This window comes from Coturnix japonica, chromosome 21 (genome assembly GCF_001577835.2).
Source record: "Coturnix japonica isolate 7356 chromosome 21, Coturnix japonica 2.1, whole genome shotgun sequence".
Taxonomy (NCBI): Eukaryota; Metazoa; Chordata; class Aves; order Galliformes; family Phasianidae; genus Coturnix; species Coturnix japonica.
In genome coordinates, this window is record NC_029536.1 from 4,493,103 (window position 1) to 4,513,478 (window position 20,376).

The window sequence follows — 20,376 nt, forward strand, 5'->3', positions numbered from 1 at the left end:
TGCATTCTTTTCAGACAAACTGGTATAAGCAAAAAGCACTGAATAACTTTCAGTCAACAAACCCTCCTCTGTCTGAAGGCTTTGGGCTCAAAAGCCAAACTAGTTAACACATTCCACGCTTTGTTTTCAGTGTGCCGTGCCTGATGTGATTCTCTAGAGTTTATATCTATTGAAAGGATTGGTGTCAGTATATAAATACAGTTGAGTTTTATTTATGCTATCTGAGGAACCAGGAAAAGTAATGGCAAAGGAGTTAGAAGCATTTTGCTTTATCTGGAAAGGTTAAGGGAAAACACACTGTATATTCAATCTTGTTTCAGTCAACGCTCTGCTTCCTTTTCAAGACATTATGGATTATAAGAAGAAATGTGGGAAATCCAAGTTAGACTCCTACAAGGAAAGCTGTCAATGGATGTTATACACTTATTTTTTCCCAAACTGAAGAACACTCCACTGTTCAGCAACGAGAGCCATCATTTTTCCATTAGTTAGAAACATTTTGTCTCAGAACGCAGGCATACTGAGACACTGTGTACGGTTAGAAGTATTGGACAGCTCTCAGATCTTCAGAAATGAGATTTTGTTCAGATTAACTTCACTAAAATCAATTGGATTCCTGTGGAAAAGATTTTCTCTTGGTTGAAGGTCCTGACACTGCGCTACTCTCACATGCCATCCTTTCACAATCATATTTTCTAACAGTTACGATGCTGGAGTGGTTTCAGATATCAACATATGGGGCCAACTGTTGCAGTCTCATTTTAGCTGCCTTTTTTTTTTTTTTGGTAGTTCCCAAATCAGTATTAAAGCAACACACAACTGCTTTGAAATCAAGGAGATCCTGTTGTTACCTGCATTGCCAACTACAAAACTTTGTCAGTTTGTTTGCTGCTATCATTTCTCAACACAGTTTTTCCAAAGACATTAAGATACAACCAGTGAGAATACTGAAAATAAAGAAAAACACTCACAAAGTCAATAATTTACCATACTGATCTGATCTCACTAAGTGCTCGTGTAGCAGATCTAAAGTTGAGATACCTTATACAGTAGAATTGGTCAGATTAAATATTAGTTTGATAAAACAAACATTCTACTTCACTTTATTACTTTCCAGAACATGAATTTGCATTTATGGGAAATTATTCTAGCTCAGTTCCTCTGATGTAGCTTATCACTAAGCTTTGCATGATTATCCAGTGTTTTATGTAGCTCTCTTTTTGCAGGCCAGAGGCTAGAAGGACAACTCCTACCAATCCCTCTAACCTAAAGATCTGTACATTAGCATGTTCTGAACAGAAATTGCCATGCCAGAGTTCCTCCATCCCTCCTCCTTGACCACGCATTCTGCTAAAGCCATTTGCTGTGTATAGAAAGTTTTGTTTCAGAAAGTGTGACATTGTCTTTGGGAGTTTTTAGGAACTGCTTTATTTAAAAGACACCGCAGATAGAATTTAACTCCAGATTAAGATGAAATCTACATAATATCTGAGGTCTTATGACTGTCAGAGGAGCTTGAAAAAAAACTATTCAGCTGTCCAGACAGTATTTGCTTTAAGGCAAACCCAAATACAAGCAGCACAAGAAGTACTGAAACAGCTGAGAACTTTTATGGAAGCTCCAAAAGCAAAACCAATCCCCATAACAAAGCTGTTTTTCAAAGAGCTGGATGAGGAGGAATGCTGAGATTTCCTTAAGACATTCCATATCCTTCCAGGTTCCCTCATTTCATAAGTGGTTAAAAATACACAACTGAAGAATGGATATTATTGAGTGTTCAAGCCAACAAAGTGAAGCTTTATTTGTAGTAGACTCTTAAAGAAAGGAGGGAGAAAATAAATACAGCAACCTCAAACACTTTCAGTAGTTTAAAGCTTTGTAATTCAGAATCATTTCTCAAACCAAGGATCTGTAAATAGATTTGCAATGGTAACCACAGATATGTAAGTAGCAACTGTTTTACATCTAAAATCTCTAGAAAGGTAAATACAAAATACTGACCTAATGACACACACCTTTTTCCTTAGCCAGTTTTTCTTACCTCCCACATGTATACATTGCTCTTAACTTGAGATCTTTTTTTCTTGTCGCCAACAAAAGGCCCAAATTTCTTCCCTTTTAAAATTGACTTTGTTGCCCAAACACCTGAAAAGATACATACCAGTAATTATAACAAACATAACTGAGCTCAAGAAAGATCTTCTATTCACATCCCATACATCTTACAATCACTGCATGTGATAAATTCAAAATGCCATAAGGAATAGAAGTTTTCTAACACTTTCCTTCCTTCTGCCTCACTCAATTCCAACATAACACTCTCATTCAGACCATGCCAGATCAGGTTCACACTAGAAAATATTAACCTTGCTCCAAGGAGTTTATAACCTGTTACTAACAGTAAACACATCCAGGATATTCCTTAATCTGCCAAGTTTTAACATCAAATATCCAATCTGCAACTCTGATTTCCAAAGTCCTCCCGGGTTAAACTCTGCTTAAAAAATAAGCATTTTGCATGATCACACAAACAATACTTTGTTCCATATAGCAGCTCTCAAGTCTGCACTGAGTCACGTAAGAGACATTTTGTATTGATGGGATAGTGAGACACAGCATTCTGAAGAATAACGTAGTAAAAACACTAAACTGACAGAAATGAAAGTGCTGTAAATTAAGGCAGCTAGTAAAGGAACATACCAACACCTCCATAACCCAACCTCTTTGCATCCTGGTCCATCTTTGACCCAGGGTTTGATTGTTCAGGAACATAACCTTGCTCTGCTAGAGGAACTGCAACAGTAGGAGACCACTCCTCCCAGTATAAATAGTTTCAGATAAATGCATCATACATTCATTTCTTCTTCATTCATTGCCCAGCACACAAAGGCACCAAACATTCACAACATTTGCAGCAAGCAATTTACATGAGCCATTTCAAAAGCCTTCAGTCTCTTTTTACAGTCGTTGTACTCACCAAGCCTTGTCTTGTCAACAGCAGATGGGAAGAGCCTGACATCCTCAGGTAGCCCCCGAAGCACGTGCTCAGGTACATCAGCCAAGGTCTCCACTACAGCAGGAGGCTCAGTTGTGTTCTGCAAGTCAGAAACCAGAAGAGCCACAACCATTAGCAAAGAAAAAGAAGAATAACATAACAACTGATCAACCTATGTGAGCTGTTACTGAGAGTTTTATCTCCTACTTTTACTTGTAAGAAAAGTAGCCGACTGCTGAAGTTGATGGATGTGACTGCAAACAGTGAGTAAATCTAACTGGAAGGGTTTCCTTATTTCTTAGGAGCCATTTGCCATCTCATTTATTTTCCTTGGTTTCCCTTACAACCATAGTCAAAATTCCCCCATTAGTTACTTGGGAAATACAGAGCTCAAGGTATTTTATTTATCTTATCTGAACACAGCTTACCTGGCAGCACAATTTCACTATTCCTAAAGATGAAAGAAGAGGAATCACTGTGGTTTCACACGATGGAAAACATCTATCCATAATATTCTATTTACATACGTTGATCTTTCAGGAGATGGCTTTCATGTGCACTCATGCTCAATCATTGAAAATGCTTGTTAATATGGTGATCTAAAACTCATCCACAGACAGAAATACAGATCGACTTTCAATTGCTCTATCTTTTCTGATTAGTCATGCCATGAGAAACTACATTGAACAAGTAATTATATAAGTAATAGAACTGTTACATGCTACATTACGTTGAGACAACATCCACTTGAGCCATTTCCAATTATCATTCCTCCACATTTCAGACCAAACACATCAGATAAATCTATCTGCCTTTTGTATGCTTAGACTGTGCTCAAAGAAGTTTTTCATCACACAGTTGTTGACAGAAACGCTGCCTTGATTTTAGCATCCAGTTGTTATCACAATGAAACTTCCAGTTCTTCATTACACTACAATTATTTTGACTACACAAAGTATTTGTAAATATTATTTATTCTGTTCTCAGACTGTTCTCAGATTAAAACAAAAAAACACAAAGTGCAAAAACATACCAGCTCCTTTGTAACCTGTCTGGAAAGTCTTATTCAATTTTGAGCCAGCAAAGCAATTTCTTCATTATAAGCCTCAGCAAAAAGCCTTCAGGAAAGGTGAATAGAATCACATGGGCTGGACTGGATCCACCTCACATCTGTAGCACATGGCTTGTCTTTATTGAAACTGACAGTGCTAATGAAAAGGATGACTTGAAAAACATTTATGTTTTAATAACCATCCTTTTCATTTCAAGGTTTGACTTGAAGTAACACTCTGCCCCTGAGAAGCTCTGGTTATTTGTGACCAACAGCAAGAAAAACATGTTTAGCTATTAAAAGCATGTCCACTAATAGACAGGTAGGAAATTAGAAGTAGTTGACTTCTAAAAACATTTATTTATAGTTAACGTACAGCTCAAAGCTTTTTTTATTATTGTTTTCTATGTTTTTTGTGGTGTTTTTTTTTTAATCTTCCCATTCTTTTAAGTGAAAATCGAGATACACTGCAAGGTACACTGCAGTCTCCCTGCAAGCAGCCCAGGTTTGTGCTTCTGTACTCCCAGCGAGAGAACCAGTGCCCCAGTTTTGCATGAGGACATGCTGAAATTACAAAAGAAAGAGCAGCTCCAAATCCAGAGCACTCGTGGTGAGAGGGAGCAGAGCTGCTCATGCAGCCGTCCATTTTACCTTTGTCAATCATTACCTAAACTTGCACATTAAAGCCCCAAACAGAACAACCTTATGCTTTGATGCATAAAGGAGAAAATGATGCAAAGCTTCACAAACAGGAATAACTTGCCTAAAAACACACACGGGATGGCTTTGGAAATACAGGGCAAAGCAGGAATATCTGCTACCCACCACACTGAGAGAAACTGCATAAATATCAGTGATTCTTTGTTTCCTCTGTTCAAGTGATGCCTTTCGGGTATTCTTGTTCTAAACAGTCTCAAAACACAATCTAAAATAGCTTCTCGTGTTGCCTTCCTCGAGCACATCTCTCATGGGAGAAAGACCAAATAGGAATTCATGGAGTACACGATACTCAAAGATCTGAAAAATGTATATAGTATATAAAGGAAAAGTGATTTTTTTTACCTGTTGAGCCTAGGATACAGCAGTAAACAAACTACTCCAGTGTATATACCAGAATGGGAATTTGGGATATACCATCTTCTCCGCCACAAGCACAAACACACTGTGCTGCTCAACCCTGGATGCCAGGGGACAGAGATGAGCTTCCCTGCACACCCTGAGTCCAGTAACACATACATACCCATACTGGTAGCATGGCTAACACTGAAGCTTGCCTTGCAATGCACTTCCCAGAGCTACTGTTGGGTTACTGTTCTCCTCCTGCTGTTCTACTTTGCATGCCATTTCACTCCAGACATCAACCTTAAAGTATCTGCATCTCAAACTTACTGCTCTGCTTTGAAGAGAATGATAGGTTGTAAATAGTGTCATAAAAGTTATTTCTGTGTTCTGTTCTTAATTAAACCAACCGTTCAGAACCCTTAGCCAACAGGCTGTAATTAATACAAAATGTTTTAAGGTACCCTTTTAGCTGGAGAGGCTGTATAAAGCTAATAAGTGATTTATAGATGTTAAGTGATTAGCGTCATGTCCACTTTAAGGGATCCACAAGAGTCAATAGGCTGCTTGTAATTATATTCATGCTATTATTCACATAACACATAATAACAAGCGTTACTCACAGCTGTCACAAGACAACCAGCTCTTTAGTTAACAAGATACCTACTCCTGACTGAACAAACAGCATTACAAAAGCCACAGGCACATACAGCCTCTCATAAGGAGCCTATGAAAGAATGATGCTTGGCACAAAAGAGGCCTATGTTGAACTTTATGCTACAGCCCTAAAAAAGTACCAGCCCCCTGACATTGAACTGTGACCACTCTGGGCAGCCACAAATACTGGTGATGATGGCAATAGCTCCTCTAACATGAAGGATGTTATATTTAAGTTCTGAAGAAACTTCAGGTGGTGTTAAATAACAACAAAAAAACAGGCAGTGCCACAGCTGTCCAAGTAAACTCGGACTTTCCAGACATGACTCTTGCTTTCACTTACAGCCTTAAAGCAGAGATATAATAGCAGCGCTCACGTATTGAGTTGGGTGTTCATCTGTAACACCCAGCATTTTCCACTGAGCGCTTACAAAACGTTATGGAAACATGTTTTTAGATGTATCTCTCTATAGCCCACCACAATCGAGTTTTTACTCTTTAAAGCAAAATGGATAAAGCTTCCCCAGCTTCTTCCTCCTCATATCCCCGCTCCAGCAGTGCTCAGTATGGCAAGTATTCTCCTCTATATTTATGACTTGCTGAGTTAAGTTACAAGAAGGTCTTCTGTCAGCTTTCTGCAACAGCGAGAAAAATGAGAAAACCGAAGTCCTAGCAATGTTATTCTATTGCTGCCTTGGTAAGCCCTAACAGCTGCACAGACACATCCCAGAAAGCTATTTGTAGGGGAGAAAGACCCCGAAATTGGAAACTGTGGAAGGAACAGAATGCCAGAAATCCCTTCCCATCCACTGGAGTGAGGGACAAGGTTAAAAAAATCCTTGCTCTTTAGTTATAATAGCTGAAAGTCTATTTGCAGCAGAACTATGTTTTATTTCCTTTTATTTTGCTCTTCCAATGGCCAGAAAGAAAAAACAGGGATAAAGGAAGGTCAAGTCAGACATCTGTTAGCCTTGAGCTGATATGAGAGTCCACATCTGAGCAGACAGAAAAGAAACTTGCTCTTCACTGCATCCCAAACAAAGAGGCCTAAATATCCTCCCACTATCCAGCCCCACCACTTCATTAAGGGAACACCACCCTCATTTCTCTTTCACAGCACTTTCTAACACATTACATATAGAATCGCAGAATCCTACAGTAAAATAAACAATTTAATTCAGTCAAATCAGCACATTCTAATCTTATTTGCAATTTAAATTTAGCTTCTTCAAACACCTTTAAGATCAAAACCCAAGGGAACGCCTACCTGCCATAGGAAGAAATAATATAATTTCAATCGCTTTTCCACCAACGTTTAACAACCATATTCAAATTGCCTTTCTTTCCTATAAAGAGAAGTTCACCTCTTGGTAAGGATACATACAAGCGCACATCCTAGTGCCAACACCGCATTAAACTGAAGACATCCTATGGTGTTTTTGACTCATGCCAGCAATTCAAAGGTTGCAAAGGCCCACAGTGCTCATCCAGTTCCAACCCCCTGCTGTGTGCAGGGTCACCAACCAGCAGCCCAGGCTGCCCAGAGCCACATCCAGCCTGGCCTTGAATGCCTGCAGGGATGGGGCTTCCACAGCCTCCTTGGGCAACCTGTTGTAGTGCATCACCACCCTCTGGGTGAAAAACTTCCTCCTAAGATCCAACCTAAACCTCCCCTGTCTCAGTGTAAAACCATTCCCCCTTGTCCTTCAGTGTCCCTTGCCATTAAAGAGACAAAAGCAAAGCACAGAAGACAGAAGGGAGTTGTGAAAGGGAAACAGAAACCAAGAGCTAACACAGGGCAGGGAGAAGCAGGAGTCTCCTATCAAAAAACCCTACTGAACTCATCCCAGTTTTACTTCACGTGCTTGAAGACTGAAGATGTATTAGAAGTAATTGAATTAATCAATTTAGACACTCAGAAGGCACTTGAGTGCAAGTGCAGGTGTAATTTATCTTATGTCTACATTAATGTTGCAATAACTTCCTATTCAGTGTTCCATGTAACTTTCTCCCTGCTTTACCTTAACGCAGGCTGGGATGCAATAAATGCTACTGATCAAAAACCCACACTTGCTTGTTTGGTTTTTTTTGGCACTTGAAACATGTTTGGCATTAAAGACATGTCTTATACAGACCTGGCACTACAACTTGTCAACAGTGAATGAAATAAGGGCACTGCAAGAAGAAACACCACAGGTTTGATGCTAGGGACACACTCAGTATGAATGGTAATTGAACAATAAAAAGCCTTATGAGCTCCGTACACTTTGGATACTAAAGGCAAAAAGCAGAGATGCCAAGAAGGACTTGATGCTGTTGTAACTCTCCCCAGAGGAAGGGTCATCTCTGTATTGAATTGTAAGGTGACAAACATCACAGCACTGCGTAAATGGTGCTACCAATCCCAGGATGAAGGACAAAGGCTTTGTTTTATACAGTGCAGAAATTTTATTCAGTTCTTAAAAGGGAGAAGCATTCACCAACGTGGAGTGAGGAAACACAAATGGGAAGGAAACAGCCACAGATAGCACAGATTACCACCAAAATCTTCTGGAGCAAGTAATGAAGCAGAAGGACTATTGCTCGAACAGAACAATAAGCTGTGGGCATTATGCCACAGCACCTTCCAAATTAACCTTACAGGGGAAAAAACGTCAAGTCTCAAAAGAAGGAAATGGTGAAGCAATAGTTATCTTTGTTGCCCCAAACAAGACCACTCATCCTTCACAGGGTGCAAACAGAAATGTTCATTGCATTACATATAATGGATATATACATATATACACATATATAATGTGCAAGAATATACCCTCTACAGTTCATATTAGAAGACTGACAGAGATCCTATTTTGCTTTTTGTTTTATTAATATTTTTAATTATTTTAATTTATTAATAATTTTTTCTCCCACTTAAATATCAGAGCAATTGGAAACATCCTACCCATATAATTCCACATTTAAGTAATTGCATTTACACCCCTATAGCTTCAGTGGTGGAGTATACTTCAGCAGAGTGCTAATTGTACTCTGTGCCAATAACAACCAATTAAGGGTTTAAAAGCACAAGAGTAGTTCATTAGGAACAGCAATGAGAAAAAGTATACAAAGCATTTTGCATTGCTGTGTACCATGGTTGTTCCTGGCCAACAAAACAAGAAGCTTCTGTTCATAGGCATCTTTTTAGCAAATTGAATAGCATTCTTTCAGGGTGTTACCCCATGGTCACACTCCCATGCCAAGGGGACTTGGTAAGACAATCCAAACAGAGAAGCACTTATAAGAATAACTTAAGGCAATATTTACTTCTCCTATAGCAAACACACTATTTGTATTTTTTTCTGCTTGGACAGACCAAAATAAATGCCCCTTCCCAACCTTTTCACTTGATCCAAAGTAAATACTTTGGTTCTAGAGAAGTATGAATCTTCCCAATCAACCAATTTCTATGGCAGATGCTGTTCACTGAATGTTTCAAATGGTGCAGTGGTTTAAAAGGTAAGAAATGGAATCATTTCTTCTGACTTTTCGTATTAACATTGAGCTGTTCTATTTATTTTGCTAAAGTCTTCCACGGAAACTCACCTGATTCATTTTGAACTCCGGTTGTGTTCTGAGCAGACACACGGGACAGAGGAACTCCCCTGATTACATGAGCCCTACAAAGGAAAACAGACAACAGTAAGTCCTACCTACCAATTCACACTGACCTGAAAGCACACAGAGCTGTAGCTGCTCTTCCTAAAGGGCTGTTCACAATGCAGCACACTGCTCTACACAAGATCTGTTCCAAGTTATCAGTCAGTTATAGCTCAGAATAATGTCATATCTAAAAGTTCTGTATATTTAGCCTTTTATTTTTTTAATACGTGGAGAAAATAACACAGCAAGTGACATTGGAAACACAAACGGGAAGGATACATCCCAGTGTCATATGGTGTTGTCACTTTTTGGAGGCTAACCAGTACTTACCCACCAATCATTTCATTTAAGTGCTGTTATTTCTTCCCCCAACTATTTTTTTTTCCCCACATAACCATCATTAAACAATTTTCCTGTTAGATTTCATACCAAGCATTAAATTTAAAACCCGTTACTATTTCCAGCCACTCCTGGGATGTCAAATCCAGCCGTGGCAATAACGTCCCTTTGTCTCCATGCTCTCCCAACAGTTGTTTCCAACACATCTCCCACATGCCATTTTCACCCCACAGCCTTGACAGCTTAACTCGTTTTCCCTCCTGACAAAAGTGATTTCTGCTTCTGCTTGGGACAAATGGTTTCTGAAAGGCAGTCAGCAGGCTGCCTGCATACATGGACGTGCTGATTTAAGGCAAAGCAAAGCTGGAGTCGGGTACATTTCCGCACTGATATGGCGCACTAACAGAGGAAAATGCAGAGCTCCTTCATTCCGTGCTCACTTGAGCGATGCCTGCTTCATGGCAATTTGTAAATGGAGTATTCTGGATGGTATTTCCTAGTGTGAATAAAGCCTGATACTGGGGAAGAAATGCTTGCTTTTTCTATGTTGGGCTAGGAAGTTTTTCATGCAGAGGGTGGTGACGCACTGGAACATGTTGCCCAAGGAGGCTGTGGATGCCCCATCCCTGCAGGCATTAAGGCCAGGCTGGATGTGGCTCTGGGCTGCTGGTTGGTGACCCTGCACACAGCAGGGGGTTGGAACTGTGGTCATTTCCAACCCATGCCATTCTGTGATTCCATGTATATTATTATTCAACTTCCATAGAACTGTATGTATCCAAACCTCTCCCTGAGCCTTCATAAGAAGTGACCAACCTTGGCAGAACGATGTATTAAAGGTCTCCCCAACAGACTGTGCTCTATACTTTAAGCTACAAGTTGCCAGAGGAATCAGTTCACCAAAAAGCATAAGATGAGAAATAAAGCTGCAGTAAATGAAAAGCTGCAATAACTACTAATAAAAGTACCCATTTAATTTAAAGCACCCATTTCACCTTAAAATTGTATTCCTGCAGCTCTGGTAAATGATGCAAGCTCTGCAACTTAAAAACTATCTGAAAATATTTCCCCATTTTCTTTCCTTGTTAACATTGAAGAAAACTGTATAGAAAGGCTGACTGTAACTGTACCAAAAAAAGAAGAAAAGATCGACTGCAGCCTAAATACACCATGTGGGTGCTCACTAACTTAAGTTCTACCTGCATAAAATGACCTAAGAACAGAAAACAAAGCATCAGTAACACAAAGTTACATTTTTAACCTCCATCTCCACTAAAACGTGGATGTGTGACCCCAACACAACACCTACCAATAGGAAATTTCAATTAACTTCCAGAAAATCAGGGCATGTTTATTTCAAACCACCACCCACTGTGTATCCTATGAGTACAACATTGCCCAGCACACTCACAAGGTACTGAAGTAACAGAGAAACAAGTCAGAAAAGTCAGATTTATTGCATCTTAATCTCTGAAAAATTCATTAAGAAGGACTTGTTGGAAAGTCTTCCTTGGAATGAATTGTATCATTTTGTATAAAATGTATAAAATTGCTCATTTTGTATAAAATTAGTTACTTTGTGTTATGGATTGGTTGGGTTTTTTCATACTGGAAGTACTGGCTTAGTAAGTGCTCCCAGCAGCTGTGCTGACCCATCCACCTTCTGCTTTTCTAAACCACAGTTATCATCTCTAGGAGGTGATTCTTTCACTTTGAAGAGGAATATCGCTTCCAATTCAGAGGAATGAAAAAGAAACAGATGTGAGAGCATCGGTCCTGATTTGGAAGCTGAAAATAGGACTGCATTACATCGCTGTCCAGGTAAAAACACATCAATTATAAAGCTGGAACAAACCCTAAAAGCTTCAAAAGCCTCTTCTCCCATCCAGGGCTCCGGGCTGGGAAACTGCAGGGTGATGGAAATGCTCTTTCCCTTTGCTTTAGCTTTTAATTATAGCAGATGAAACATCATGATTGTTTTTAAGCATCTGGGTGCTTACCTTGTTGCACTTCAACCCCACAACAGCATTCACAGAATCACAGAGTATTTTTTCTATACTGTGGTATAGAAAATGCTGCAAAACTGCTGTGTTCTTATGGAAAGAAAGATGGTCATGTGTGGAGAATGAGTGAACTAGGGTGATTTTGTGAGGGCAATACACTACAGCAAGTATTAGTACAGGAAATAGAATGATTTACAGGAGTAAAAGATTGGTCTGAATTACAGAACTCTAACAACGATGGAACAGTAAATCAAAAGGGGATAGCACGAAGCATAATCAATTCTTTGAGATGAGGAGTTGTTAATTATAAAGATCGAAGACTCAGTTGGAAATATAAAGAATGAGGTATCCCAGTGTGGAGACTCAACACGCACCAGCTTGTGACCTCGGGCTGTTTGTAAATCTCTAACAAAGACAAAATAACCTATAAAAGTAGCAGACTCCAATCTGCAAACGTAAGCAAATGGCTCATGATGAGGCACTGTTGCTGCAAGTCATAGCCTACATTGCTATCCTCTCCCCCAGTGGAGATTCTCACCTGCAGGTATGGCATGAACAGCAGCTGTAGACTGGGGACAGGCAAAAACATTATTACAAATGTAACCTCTAAGTCTATCTGAACTTGCTTTTAGACACTGGCATCCAATGCAGGACAGTATTTAGAGCTCCTTTTTATTTATTATCATTTTTATAACCTCAAAGTGATTGTTTGCCCTTTATTCCACATAACCAGGGTTCCACTAGAACCAAACTTGGCCTCTTTCTTATGTTCTGAGCCATAGGGTGGATGAGCTGAAGCACTTCTGACCCAGCCAACCCTGGAGGACAACACTGAGTTGAACTATGTGTCTGAAGACAGGTACATAGAGATGGGACAACAAGGATGGCTTCAAACTAACAAAGGGGAGATTTAGGCTAATGTCAGAGGGAAGTTACTCAGAGGGCAGCAAGGCCCTAGCACTGCTACCAAGAGAACATTCTATGATGGAATTACAGAATGGCCTGGGTTGAAAAGGACCACAATGATCATCTGGTTCCAACCCCCTGCTGTGTGCAGGGTCACCAACCAGCAGCCCAGGCTGCCCAGAGCCACATCCAGCCTGGCCTTGAATGCCTGCAGGGATGGGGCATCCACAGCCTCCTTGGGCAACATGTTCCAGTGCATCCAGTTTAGTTTGCACACTAAACCATGTCAAAGTACTACATCTTCAGCGACCCAAACACACTCCTGAGCAGCCCATTCCAGTGCCCTACCACTCCTTTGGATCAGTTTTCCCTAATATCCAACCTGAACCTCTCCTGGTGCAACTTGAGGCCACCACCTCTTGTCTATCAGTAGTCATGCAGGAGCAGAGGCTGAGCCTACCTCATCATAACCTCCCTTCAGGTCCCTGTACGGAGTGATGAGTTCTCTGAGCCATCTCTTCTCCAGACTGACCCATCAGCATCACTCACTTCTCTGCACACACTCTGGGGTCTCCATGCTTGTATTGTAGTGAAGGACCCAACAGAGCACACAGCACTGAGCTCAGCCTTAGGGATGATCACCTCCTGCTGGCTGCACAAGGCAGGATGCTGATGGCCTTTAGGCCATCTGGGCACACTGCTGGCTCCTGTCTTGTTGCTGCCAAACAATCCTTTCTCTCAGTACAGCCCTATAGCAAAGCATGGGGTTGCATAGACTGAAGCGGCACTTGTTGGCGCTGAATCTCATCCTATCGCTCATCTTGCCCGGGTCCCTCAGCCGGACCATCCCACCTCCCAGCAAAGTACCGCTTTCCCCAACTCTCTGTCACCTGCCAACTTACACAGGGTGCACTCACCCACATCATTAACTACGACACCGAGCAGCACGGGCCGCAGCACCGACACCCGCGTACCCCGCCCGGCCCCACACAACCCAGGCCCCCTCCCCGCCTCACCCCCGGCTCTGCCCACCGCCCCCACGGCCCGGCCCGCCCTCCGGCACAGCAGCGCCCTCGGGGCCGCCTCCCTCTCACCTCCGAAGCCACCAACAACCTCCTCTTCGTCTTCCTCCACCCGCGGCCCCGGCTCAGAAAGGAGCGGAACGGCCTCAGCTCCGGCACCGTCCGGACGCCATTTTGTCTCCAGCCTCGGAAGTGACGTTGGGGGGAGGCCAGCGGGCAGTGCCCCCCGCTGCGGGACCCCCCTCCGGAGCGGGGCCGACCCCCATCGCCCCCCGGAGCCCCTCTTTCCTCCCCCATGTTTATCACAGAGCGCCTCGGCTCGTCCCATCTGCCGGAGCCGTCCTCTTCATCGCGGCCTCCAGCATCCGCCCTCATCCCCAGACAATGAGCTGTGGAGGAGAGCAGGTTCTCTTTCCCTATTCATGGTGATGTTCTTTTGTGTGTGGTTTTTATTTTTTTTTAATCGTTGTTTTAATAGAGAGGTGGCTTTCTGTCCTCTGTGGTAAGAGTGTGTTATTTACTATGTGGTAAAACAGACCGAGGAATGGGCTGGTTTCTAACAGCAGGTGGGAGTCATTAAGGCTAATGTAGTTGTAGGAGATTGAATATAGGGATACTTTGCATTTCTTTGATTATTTTGATTTCACGTCCATTGCACAAGCCCATCAAGGAGAAATATTAATGATGTGGATGTACAAGAGCAGCTGTGGTACCACAGCAGCAAAGTCCTGTTGCACACAGCAGGGAGGTTCCTTCACAAGCAGACAAGGAAGATCCCTGCTGAGCCTTTCTTGTTAAGCCAGTGCTTTTTAATAGCGCCTTCTGAGCAGCAGCTGAGGGAATGGGGGTGCTCAACCTGCAGAATAGCAGCTTCAGAGCAGACCTCATTGCTCTCTATGAGCCCTGAAGGGAGGTGGGGTGGGTTGAGGTTGGACTTGGGGTCTTGAAGGTCTTTTCTAACCTCAATTCTGTGAGTGTAAACCACAGTGCTTCCAACAAGGATAGCTGCAAAGATGAGCTTTCAAGTGCAAGCAAGATGTTGAGTGCAAAGACAAGAGTTTTGGGGTTGTAGTGTGTAACTCCACCAACCAGGAAGGAGCAGTGATGCTCCTTCATGCACTACACATAGTACAAACCTTTTTAACTTCACAAATAGGAAGGATAAATTTTCTCAATACAAATCAAGCTATTCTTAAGATCCTACAGTTGTAGAATGGTTTGAGTTGGAAGGGACCCTCGAGGCCATCTGGTCCAAATTGATTGCACTGAGCAGGGACACCCACAGCTCCATCAGTGCTCAGAGCCCCTCAGCCTGTCCTTGGTTGTCTGCATTACCTCTGGGCTGTCTATGCAGTGCCTCACTGTAAAAAACTTATTCCATATATATATTAAAAAATCACTTAACCTATTTACAACACTAGAAAAAGTTCCAAGAAGAACCCAAGGTCCAAGAATCCCATTTAGAAAATGAAGTGGTTTATTATTTTCTTAGGTCTTGTAACTAATTTTCCCGTTTTCTAGAAACACTGAGACTTTCTATTGCTTTTCTATTGAGTGCTAACATTACCTCTAGGGCAAGGAAAAGGGTTTGCTTGGCTTTCTCTAGTAATAGATTAAGAATACAGTATAGCTAAAATAGGTTTATTTAATGTTTGGCTCAGTTGGAGATTTTATAAAGCTTTTTATTTCAGTGTACATTAGTATTTAATGCTTATTATTGAATAGTTTTCTAATGGGTGGTCTTTAAAACTTGTCAGTTGCCTCTACTCAGAACTGCTGTTTTACTTCTCCCTGCCTAGCAGTGTAATGCTGGAACAACCTGCAATTCTTTATAGAGTCGTGGGATGGCTTAGGTTGGAAGGGATCTCAAAGATCACCTACTTCTAATTATAGATGTATAATAAAGGCCCCTTAATTCATGTTATTTTTGGTGTTTCTTGTTTTATTAACTGTTTGTTGTGCTCTGTGTTGTAGATAAAGAATTCTTGAAAAGCTGAAGCTCCAAACTGCATGGAAACAAGGTAGTATTATTCTAGTTGCTTTGTACTTAAGCTTGTAACTGCAACTGATTAAAGGCCATAGCTTTGTGGTAACAAAACCAGTATTTTTTAAAAGTTTCTTAATATTCTTAGAAGTTTTACATTGCTGTAAATCTTGAAGAGTTGGAGTAATAAGAGCTAAAAGTACTCTAGGTCTGTTAGTTAAGAACTTCAGTGATGACTGTTATGGGTGAGTAAGTACAAAAAGCCTTACCAGCTGAAGAGCTCTACTAATTTTACTAAGACAAGACAGGCTTGATGATTGGTTTGCATTATTTAATTTATTAACTAAGAGACTCTCACTTAGAGTTATTTTAAGGAAAGATTAGTTTGCTTTTCTATGACAAGATCCACAGAGTAGAAAGCGATTCCTTTTGACTGCTGGAGATTCACAACTCTGTATCTGTTTGAATTACACGTTCCCTTTCTTTCTAAAATTCAGGGGGACAGAAGAAATATGAGGAAATGAAGAAGCGTGGAAGGAATGTGAGAAGAAAAAGGTAAGGAAGGCACTGCTGTCTGCTGGAGTACTATTGTAACAGTCCAAAATGTTGTACTGAGTGTGGATGAATTTGTTAAAAATGTATTATTGGAAAGATGAAAAGAATTAATGCGTATAATTTAAACCCTTCAAAGGAGAGAGGTTAGAGCTTTCTTACGCTGTGGTAGTGTTCTGTTAGGGAAACCAAATGCTTGTAAAGGTGTAAGCTGAGTTCTGACTTACTTGAATTCAGAGATCAGGGAAGCTGGATCTGGGATTTGGGCTGAAGTCTTCATTGATTTACGCTGAAAATGAGGTTTGAAGTTGTATGATGGTTTAAAGGCTTAAGAGATGGTCCTTGCAGAATGCTTTTCTTTTCCTTAATTGCACTGTTGATTCCTAAATTGTTTATTCTGTATCTTGGTGTTGAAGCTATTTTAGTCAGTAAATAAGGTGTGTCAAGGTCTGAGCTGTTTCAGGAAAAAAGTTCTTTATCCAAGTGCTGCTAAATATGGGCAAGTCTAAGAGCTCAGTTGGCTGAGCAGAACCAAACCGTGTTCTGATCAACTGAGTGAAAAAGCACTGGGTGTCTCATGCCAATATATCAAAGGACACAACAGCTTCTGGAGGGCAGGTATGAACCTTGCTCATCTGTACATTGAAGGGAAACTCCTAATTTTGTCATGCAAGAATGTGCCTGCATTGTGTACAGGATTAAATAAATAAGTAACTAACGTGTATGACAGACACCAAGCCAATCATGGGTCTCACTAGGGTTAGTATAAGAATGCTTGTGGTGAATGGCAGTTATGTGGCTGTAACAATAGATTCTCAGATACTACATTGACAGGGTTAGAGCTTGTGTAGAATAGAGTAAATCAACACATTGAGGATGCAAATAAACCATGTTGCAAATATAACACTGCTTGTTTCAAGTACTTGATGAGTCTATAAGGGCATCCTCAGATAATAACTGTGTGATAGCAAATCTCTTGCAAATGCAGACTTTGCTTTTGAAATTGCTTCAAGTATCTGAGTCTTGGTTATTGGGTTCTATTAGTAACACTAATCCCTTTAGCTGTCACAAGAACTCTCAACCAAACAAAAGTAGGCTTGAAGATTTGCAGAAACTTGATACATAATGTATGATCTGTCAGCTCAGTATTACATGCATCGAACTACAGGGATTCCAGTTATTTTCCCTTGGGGCCTCGGTGGTAGTTTCTCAGGCTGTATTTTTGGCATATCCTATCGCTTTTCCTCTAAGCAGCTGTGCTTTGCTCAAATGTGAATAGGCTCTTGCTGTTATTCAACTAGCTGTCACTCATTAGGTTCTATATATTTAGGCTTGCATTCTTTGAACAAAATACCTCTGTACTTTATAATATACTCTGAAGGTAGTGACACCCAAAGTCCTATAGTCATGTGTGCTTTCTCCTGTATTCTTGTTGATTATTAAACTTCCAAATCACTTACACTTTACTGTACTAGTGTGGTGCAGTTAATATACAGCTTTTAACTGTAAAGTGTGGAGCAAAAATCTGCAGCAAAATAGTATTTTAGCTTTTGCTACAGATTAATATCACTGGTTGGAACTCATAATGCATTAGAAATTCACATTATTTATAAATATTTCAGCAGCTTGCTCTTGATGTAGCAGTCTTCAGTGTATGAATCCTGTGGCTCTCAAGCTGTTCATTTAAATTATAAATGTCTCTACAGAGCTTCCTACATCATACCTCTGTGAATGAGAAATGCTTCAGCAGCCTAATCAGATCTTGTTTTCAAGGTAACCAAAACCAGTGAGATTAAGAGATAGACAGCATTGAAAAGGTAGGTTCTTTTTATGGTGAAAAGAGCTCAGTATATCAGCCTTGTCTGAAGCACTTTAATTCTATAACTCTGCTACTTTCTTGTGGTATTCTTCACCTACTGCAGACGTGAGTGACTCTGTAATACTGTTATTATCCAGAACTCACTCAATCTCAGTGAGCAGGAGCAACCTGGCTGTCTTGTTCAGTAGGATTGGATCCAGAAAGTGAATGATCATGAGATTTACAGCTGAATTAATCACTTACATATTTCTTGTTTCGGTAAGTTTATGCTCAGAGAGAATGCTGGTGATGCTGCATGGAAGAGAAAACATAGAAGTAATATTTAACATTTGGTTTGGCTAAATCCCATTTGTCAGTGATGAGCTGGTTGTGAGGATGAAGTAGCTCTAAGTGCAGCAGTAGTGCTTGGTTGTTGCTCCTACCACTTCTAACTTTTAGCAGCTGCGTTAGAGACACTGCAAATGCTCTGTGGATGGTTTAGGCATGCTCAGTGAAACTCATACAGAACTTTGTTCTGAAAGCATTTTAAACATGAGAAAAAGTTTGGATAGGAGACTGCATGTAATCTGAAGCTTCTCTGTTGCAAGCACATTCGTTGTTTTTCTTGTATATTCCTTCGTTAATTCTTACCACTAGCTGGTGCTACAATACAGTCTATTGAGTGTGCTGTCATGGTGCATCTGCATCATCAGCCTGCAGTGAGAAGTCTTTCCTTTCAGTATTGTTTGTGTATTTCTGGAAGCGTTGCTTCCTGTCAGGCATATCAAATCTTAAATCATGCTTGTAGTTCTTGCTTAGTTTTCTGCTTGAAATGCAGGTATACTTTATACTCTCAGTTGCTTCTATTGCTTTCTGCTCAGTTAATCAAGCATGCTTATTGTGGAAGTAAGCTAATTATTAATGATGAGGAAATGAGCTAGAAAAATCCATGGGGAAAGCTATTCTCAAGAAGTAAGTTCATAATTAGTCAAGTATTTCTGAAACCCAGAACTTCTAGTTCTAAATGAACAGATGGCAGGCTTTGCCTCTATGTAAATTGTAGTTAATAACAGCGTGTTCTCATGATCTCATTAATAACTTTGCTTCTCAGAAAGATTGACATTGGTGCCAAAGGTAGTTTCCTCAGATGAAGTCTCACTCTGGATCATGGAGGTAACTTGAAGCAGCAATTTACAATTCCTAAATGCTTTTGCTATTTACTAATAAAGCAGAGGCTGCTTATTAATAAAGCTACTGCAGCCACTTCCTGGATTATCTTCTATTTGAATAATTAAACCTGGCTTATGCCAGTTTTGCAATGACATTTCTGTATTCCTTCCATTTTCTGCTTCTCTGGTTGGTGCTGCTCGGTTTTGAACTCTCCAAATCAATCATCCTTGCCAAATGCTTTCTGGAAACACAACCTTGAAAATGCATGGAATGCACAGCACTTCTTGCTGGCCAGAACGCTCACTGCTGCAGCATTTGCCAGTCTCAAAATCTGACCTCTCCATCCTGGAGGAGCCTAACAAGCCGTATGATTGAATGGGGACCTTTGTGGCATTGTCCAACAGTTTGATAGAGAGCAGGGGGGCTATGGGTTTGGTCTGATGCCTAAATCCACATGGCCTAGACAAAGACACATGGCCAGTGTGGTGCTGGGTTTATTTATACGTAAATACCTCCATGCTGCAGCTGTGAGAAATGTACAAAGCACCAATTCAAACTTAGAGCACATACTATAAAGCTGCACATCCAGTGTTACCTTCTGTACCCGTCAGCAGCCATCCAGCAAAACCAGATGCTGAGAGATTTGATGTTAGCGATAATACTTCAGCTTAAAAAGCTGCCTGAAAGTCTATGCTTATGGCCAATCTAATAGTTTAGTTAAGTATAAATAGTTATAACAATGTTTTCAGGTATGGTGTAGGCTAATTATGACTTCAGTGTAGTACTTACACTACAGAGCATAAGGTGGTATAGGAGAGATTGCTTTAGACAGAGAAGCGTTTCATCAGAAACATTAATGTTGAGTGCATTCCTGACCCGAGGGCTCCTGGTGAGTTTGGTTATTGGCTTTTTCTCTGTGCTCTTTGTTACTATATTAAAGAATATACAGCATTGTGTTATCATAAAACATGATGGGAAACCACTTTATCTGAAATAATACAAAGCTGTGACAGGATTAACGTATAAAGATTTGCATGCTGATGGTTTATCCCTTAACAGTGGCTGTTACCCTTGGCAAATCATTTGATGTGTGTACCACACTCTGTGTTTGTTTACCTTTCTCCTGTGGATGATACATCAGTTCTTTTCAGTTTGAAAGCTTGGCAGAAGGCATTGCTGTGCAGGTTGTACTTCTTAATGC

At 40.7% G+C, this 20,376-nt stretch overlaps 2 protein-coding genes across 4 annotated transcripts in view; one reads left to right on the plus strand and one right to left on the minus strand.

Moving 5' to 3' along the window:
- Positions 1-13,856, minus strand: part of PRDM2 (PR/SET domain 2) — a 48,794-nt gene extending 34,938 nt beyond the window's left edge. The window contains exons 1-4 of the mRNA XM_015882332.2: positions 13,744-13,856; positions 9,345-9,418; positions 2,978-3,095; positions 2,042-2,145 (exon numbers count right to left, since the gene is read on the minus strand). Coding sequence (XP_015737818.1) covers positions 2,042-2,145; positions 2,978-3,095; positions 9,345-9,353 — 231 coding nt within the window. The 5' untranslated portion in view covers positions 9,354-9,418; positions 13,744-13,856. The remainder of the gene's footprint in view (positions 1-2,041; positions 2,146-2,977; positions 3,096-9,344; positions 9,419-13,743) is intronic.
- A 128-nt stretch (positions 13,857-13,984) lies between these two features.
- Positions 13,985-20,376, plus strand: part of LRRC38 (leucine rich repeat containing 38) — a 67,670-nt gene continuing 61,278 nt past the window's right edge. For all 3 annotated transcript variants that reach the window (XR_004309461.1, XM_015882338.2, XM_015882339.2), the window contains exons 1-3: positions 13,985-14,096; positions 15,646-15,692; positions 16,153-16,210. The gene's annotated coding sequence lies outside the window, so the exon portion shown is untranslated. The remainder of the gene's footprint in view (positions 14,097-15,645; positions 15,693-16,152; positions 16,211-20,376) is intronic.